This window comes from Pipra filicauda, unplaced genomic scaffold, assembly GCF_003945595.2.
Source record: "Pipra filicauda isolate LSUMZ 115617 unplaced genomic scaffold, ASM394559v2 scaffold942_size106905_pilon, whole genome shotgun sequence".
Classification (NCBI taxonomy): domain Eukaryota; kingdom Metazoa; phylum Chordata; class Aves; order Passeriformes; family Pipridae; genus Pipra; species Pipra filicauda.
This window is the reverse complement of record NW_024105134.1, coordinates 100,253-106,252: the sequence shown is the minus strand read 5'-3', so window position 1 is coordinate 106,252 and position 6,000 is coordinate 100,253. Positions and strand designations below refer to the sequence as shown.

Below are 6,000 nucleotides of genomic sequence, written 5' to 3'. Positions count from 1 at the left end.
TTCGGAAGTCTGGGGCCTTCTTCTTCCCTGGGGTGTTTTCCTGCGGGGCTTGTAAAAGCCGAAGCGCAAATAATATCCTCAATGCGCTTAAATTAATCCTTTAGGCTTAGTTTTTCCACACTTAAGTCCTCCACAGCAGACACAGGGGTCAGTTCTCAGCTCACCGTAAAAAGATTTAAAACAACTTAAATCCGTAGAACTTGATGCCAGTCTACATGTCCACAGGAATGTGTATGTTTTTAACTGATTTTATTTAAGGTTTCATAATAAATACTTCTCCTGCAGGTTTTCCCAGCTGGGAACACAAAAGTCGAACAGCTCTGCAGAGGAGAATTTACATTTTTCACCTCTGGTTTTACACGGATGGTTCAAAATCAGCACACTTGGTTATTTCTGGAGATTACAGGAGAGCTGCATTCCATTTTCACAGCAGAATGCAGATTTTTTTTTTTCCAACTTTTGCCTATTTGTGGCACTTTTGAAGTGCTGCCTCGGCCTGCCCCCAGCCACGTTCCCCCCCCAGCTCTCAGGACAATTTTGGGATGCTCCACATCACTTCACCCCAACCAAACCCCAAAAAAGCACATTCGAGAAGACAAACCAATCCCAGAAAAACAATCTTGGGGGTGGAGGGGGGGAAATAACTGCTTAAATTGGGTTTTTCTCCCCCCATTTTGAGGTGATGCTCAGAAATAAACCTCAGCAGGTGAAGATCTCCCCGAAGAAAACTCAAGGCTTCCACTTGAGCAAATGCAGCATTTTTTTTTTTTTTTGGTTATTTTTAAAGTGGTTGATTAATTGGGTAGGAAACCTGAAATACTTCCATTTGGGGGTAAGATCAAACTAAATTCTCCATCTTCTCTTTCAGCTCAGCCCCTGTCACAGACCCCATGATGTGCCTGGTGTGTGTCCCAGCCAGGAGTCACACCGGGAATAAAGCACATGAGGCATAAAAAGATGAAAAAAAATCAAATTTGGGGCAGTGAACACCCAGCCTTGACCCCACCCAGCAAGGTCAGAGCATTTCCATGTGTATTTACCCTCCTGGACATCATTTTTTTCTGCTTGGACTCAAGCCCCAAGACTCAAAGTGATTATTTTTCTCAAGAAAAAGGTTCGTGCTGACGCCCTGGGCACATCCCTGCCTCTTCCACCTTGAATTCCTGAGGGGAAGGGGAAGGAATGAGGCGGATTTGGGAGAAACTGGGTCGGGGGAAGGCAGAGGAGGGTCAATTCCCACCGCTCCGATGGCACAGATGAGTTTCTTAAAAAAGCAGGCGAGAAATGAGGTGAAAAACGTGTCACACGGGGCAGGGACACCCACGGTCACACCGACACCCCCCCAGCACCTCCCAAACACGGAGAGGGGCAGCGAGGGGGGCTCTTTCTGCCCTCTGCCCTCGTATTTGCCCCCGGTGTCATTCCCCCCTCCTTGCCAAGGAGGGAGGGAAAGGGCGAGGAGCGGGGAGGGGCTGAAGGTTTCTCAGGGAGCCCATCACCGTCAAGCCCAGGGGGGAACTGCTGAGTCAATTAGCGACGGCAAAACCGCCCGGAAACGAACAAAAAACCAACCCGACGACCCCCGAAGTGACAAGAAAACCAAACCCCGGCGGAGAGGGGGAGAGCAGGGAGGGGCGAGGAGGGGCGGGAAGGGCTTCAGATGAGATCGAAATCCAAGGGGCTGATGCTGGCGATGGGAGCCCGCCAGAAGTTGAAGGTGTTGAACTGCAGCAGGGTGTCCTCCTCCTCCTCCTCCTCCTCCTCCGGGGCCAGGTCCTGGCTGAGCCGCTGGCCCACGAGCTGGCCCAGCCCTGCCTTGGGCTTGTAGAGGGCCATGTCTGCGAGCCCCAACCCCTCCAGCTCGGCCACGTCCAGCCGCGGGATCGGCATCCTCCAGTAGATGAAGGAGTCGTACTGGCTGCTCATGGTGTCCAGCATCCTGGGGATCTGCAGGGAGGGCAGGGCGAGAGGAGAGGGGGGAGAAAAGCTCGACAGACACGCAGCAGTTGCCTCAAAGTGGCCGAAAAATCTCAGGTGTTGCCCGGGCTGACTCAATCCCACAAGACACCCCCCCCCCCCTCCCAAAATCGAACCGCTGGCGGAGGAGGGCGTGGGGTTGGGGAGGTTTTTGACTCCAGGCTGGGTCTAACTGCAGATCTGAGCCCTGCCAAGGCTTCACCCACGGCCTTGGTCACAGCCCTGCTCTGTGCTGTCATTTGGAGGGGAGGGCAAGGGACTTGTCACCCTCTGCCTCAGTTTCCCCGTCCAAACAAAGCCCGGGAGGGAAGGGCAGGGCGGGGATCTGCTCCTCCTGAAATCCACCCTGGGGTGCCCCCCACATCCCGCCCTGCTGGGAGGGAGGGAAAACAGCATCCAAATGAGCTGGTTTTCCATGAGACAGCACACAGGGCTCTCTCCCTTTCCCTGTGCAGGGCAATGAGGGGAGGGGGGGTCCCTGCAGGGCCATGCCAGAACCCTCTGGAAAGGGCTGGAAGCAGCGTGGCTCGGTGTTCCCAGCACTCCCCACCCATCCCTGCCGAATTCCCCCTGCCAGCCCCGCCCCGATCCACCGAGAACTGGGAAAGAGCAGGAGGAGACGCGGATCAGCTGAGTCACTGCCCGGCTTTTCCCCGGCAGGATTATGTCGCTCACCTCCATCGGAGGTGGGGAAAAATCGGAATAACCCAAAACATCCTCTTTTTTTTTTTTTTTTTTTTCCCCCGCTGATCCCCCCGTTTTAAGCCTTGGAAAGCGGAATTCCAAAGGATGACTCAGGCAGAGCTCGGACCGTGCCCTGTCTGTGCTGATGAGCAGCTGCTACATTTGAGATTCCCGATGTCACTCCGAGGCAATGAAAGGCTCCTGTGTCACCCCTTCGGGGCAAACCGAGCCACGGGGCTTCGAAAAAACCTCTTCCCTGGGGGGATTTATCCCCGGGGATCCATCCCCGGGTTTCTTGCTGCACAAGAGCAGCGAATTATTTTAATGGTGATGGGTGTTGTGGACATGGATTTTAAGGCTTCAAAGGGGAGAAAAAAGGGAGTTTAGTGACAAGGGGAGGGAGAAAGGGAGTTACGTGACAAGTAAAATATTATTCAAATATCCAGTAAAAGGGAATGAATGTGAGAAAAAAAGCCCTCCTGTGTCGCGTGTCACCCCTAAGAAAGAGCATTTCCCGCGGGATCAGCGGGGTCCGCTCATCCCACGGAAGCAAAACCACCTTTCATCCCCTTAAATCCCCGCCGGCTGTCACTTATTTCCCCCGAGAAAACAACGCTCCCAACACACACACACCCCCCTCCACCCAAATCCCTCGCTTTCCCCAAAAGCATCCTCCGGCTCTCCCATCCTCCCTGCCCCGCATCCCTCCCTCACCTGCGCCCGGGGCCGGCTCGGAGGGACGCGCTCGGGGGCTCTTTGTGCCGGGGCAGCCGCGGCTCTCGGGCAGCGTCGCTTTTGTCTGCGGGCGCGGCTGGGTCTGCAATGCAGCCCCTCGGCTCGCCTTCCTCGGGTAGGGGGGGGATGATGATGGTGGCAGATGAGTCAGCGGCTCCCACCCGCGCCGGGGAGGGGGAGGACGGCGGGGGCGGAGGCTCGGGGAAGGGGAAGGGGGGGGATCCTGCGCGCTGGACCCCCGAGATGAGGAGATGTTAAACCCGCAGATCGCTCCTGAAACCTTCAGCTGCGGGGTTTTTTTTTTTTTTTTTTGGGGGGGGGGGGGGGGATAAAGGGGCGTTTTCTGTCTCTGTGGAGCCGGCAAATATTTCTTTCACCTGCAGGAGGAGGAAGGGGGTGCTGGGTGCCCCTAAATCTTGGGAGGGCACGGGGCCGTTTGGTTCCAAAAAAAGCTGGAAAAGGGGTTTTTCTTATGGCTGAGACTGTGAGTATTTATTTGGTCCTGAGGGCCACACGGCAAAAATATCCCGGCTTTGTGTCCAAAGCCAGACATGGAGCTGGAAATAGAGAGACACCCAAAGCTGGCATCAGTGCCAGGGCTGAGGGGGGGCCTGCAAACCAGGGTGGGGGGCACCCTGTGCAGCCCTGCTGCCCCCAGTTCCCACCCTGGGCTGGTCCAGTGTGACAGGGGCAGCGAAGAAAACCCCGATGCGACCCCTCAGACCAGAGAATCTCCTGTCCTGGCACCCAAAAAACCCTTTTTTGAGGGGGGCACAGGCCAGATCCACAGCCCTGAGAGGCGAGAGCAGCTCTCGCCCTCCTCTCCCCGGGCTTTGCCCGAGATCAACATTCCTTCGGGGCTTTAGGGTTTTTTCCTCCCTTTTCCTCCCCATTCCCTGGTTCCCTGCGTGCAGCTGGTTGTGCCAGGGCTCGGCCTGCAGCCAGGCTATTTCTGCCTCCTCCTCCTCCTCCTCCTCCTCCTCCTCCCCACCGCTGTCATGGCCCAAGAGGATCCCACGTTCCTGCTCCAAAATAGACCCTCGGGCTCAGCTCGGCCCCCCCAGCACCCAGCACCAGGAGAATTCCAACTGGGGGCCCGTGGCAGGATGTGGGTCCCTCTGAGGGGTCGAGATGCTGGTTTTGGGGTTGCCCCAGGCCCTGGGGGGCAGCTTGGCTGAGCAACTCCGCAGGGAGCTGGATGTCACCCGTTTGCTTCTCTTCGGGGTCTCTGTCACCTGCTCAAAGGGGTGGCTCACGTGTGACAACCCAAAACCTGCCACGTCCCTCTCCAGGAAGGGTCCTGGGGCTGAACCCCCCCGGGGGGGACGTGGCAGTGGGGGCACAGCTTTGGACTCGATTTTGGGAGGGTTGTGAGGGGGACAGTGTCCTCTGGCAGCACAAGGGCCACCAAAAGGGGCTCTTCAGCTGGAACGAGGTCACAAACCCCTGGGGGATCACCAGCCAGGGCCACCAGCCAGGGCCACCAGCCAGGGCCAGCCCAAGGCCCGGGGACAGCGTGGGACAGAGACCTGGCTGAGTGGGGACAGTGCTGCCTTGTTCGGGATTTCTGGAGTGGGAATGACGGGGATGGTTGGGACTGGGGGGCTGACATGGGAAGGGATGCTCCGGAGCTCCCCCCTGCGTGGGTCCCTCCGTGTGGGATGGGGACTGCGGGAGGGGACACCCCAGAGGTCACAGGCCAGTTTGGCCAGTGGCTGGAGCCGCGGGGTTGTGTCGGCAGCACCGTGGTGGCCGTGGGGGCAGGGGCAGGATCAGGGTGGTGGCAGGACTGTGACGGTGACACCACCATGGCAGCAGGACCATGGCAGTGAAGGCGGTGGCAAGACTGTGGTGGTGGCAGGACCATGGTGGCTGTGGCAGGACTGTGGTGGCAGTGGCAGGACCGTGGTGGTGGTGGCAGGTGGTGCCTCGGTCCCCCAAGGGCTCTGGGCATATCCATGGAAAAAGTGGGAATAAGGCTGGGGGGCAAATGGGAGCACAGCCAGCACTTGGTGGGGATCCCAGCCTTGCTGGGCACCCCCAGCCCTCCCAGGACCCCGAGAACCCCCAGTACTGGCACCCCAGGATTCTCCAGCCCTACAGGAATCCCCCAGTTTCCCGCTGGGACCCCGGGGACCCCCAGCCCTCCCAGGGCTCCGGGGACGCCCCAGCCCTACCGGGACCCCGAGAACCCCCAGTACTGGCACCCCAGGATTCTCCAGCCCTACAGGCATCCCCCAGTTTCCTGCTGGGACCCCAGGGACCCCCATCCCTGCCGGGACCCCGAGAACCCCCAGTACTGGCACCTCAGGATTCTCCAGCCCTACAGGGATCCCCCAGTTTCCCACTGGGACCCCGGGGACCCCCAGCCCTCCCATGGCTCCGGGGACCCCCCATCCCTGCCGGGACCCCGAGAACCCCCAGTACTGGCACCTCAGGATTCTCCAGCCCTACAGGGATCCTCCAGTTTCCTGATGGGACCTCGGGGACCCCCAGCCCTGCCAGGACCCCGAGAACCCCCAGTACTGGCACCCCAGGATTCTCCAGCCCTACAGGGATCCCCAGCCCTGCCAGGACCCCGAGAACCCCCAGTACTGGCACCCC

The 6,000-nt window shown here is 58.7% G+C and overlaps 1 protein-coding gene across 1 annotated transcript; it reads right to left on the bottom strand.

Moving 5' to 3' along the window:
• Positions 1–232: 232 nt before the first annotated feature.
• On the bottom strand, positions 233–3,618 carry MLLT11 (MLLT11 transcription factor 7 cofactor). Its single transcript, XM_027742522.2, has 2 exons — positions 3,376–3,618; positions 233–1,947 (listed from the first exon to the last, which is right to left on the bottom strand). Exon 2 carries the CDS (start codon positions 1,936–1,938, stop codon positions 1,657–1,659), a length of 282 nt encoding a protein of 93 aa, XP_027598323.1. The 5' UTR covers positions 1,939–1,947; positions 3,376–3,618; the 3' UTR covers positions 233–1,656.
• Positions 3,619–6,000: the final 2,382 nt, after the last annotated feature.

Excerpts from the sequence above, each read along its gene's own strand:
- MLLT11 (XM_027742522.2), bottom strand. The coding sequence starts at position 1,938 with ATGCTGGACACCATGAGCAGCCAGTACGACTCCTTCATCTACTGGAGG.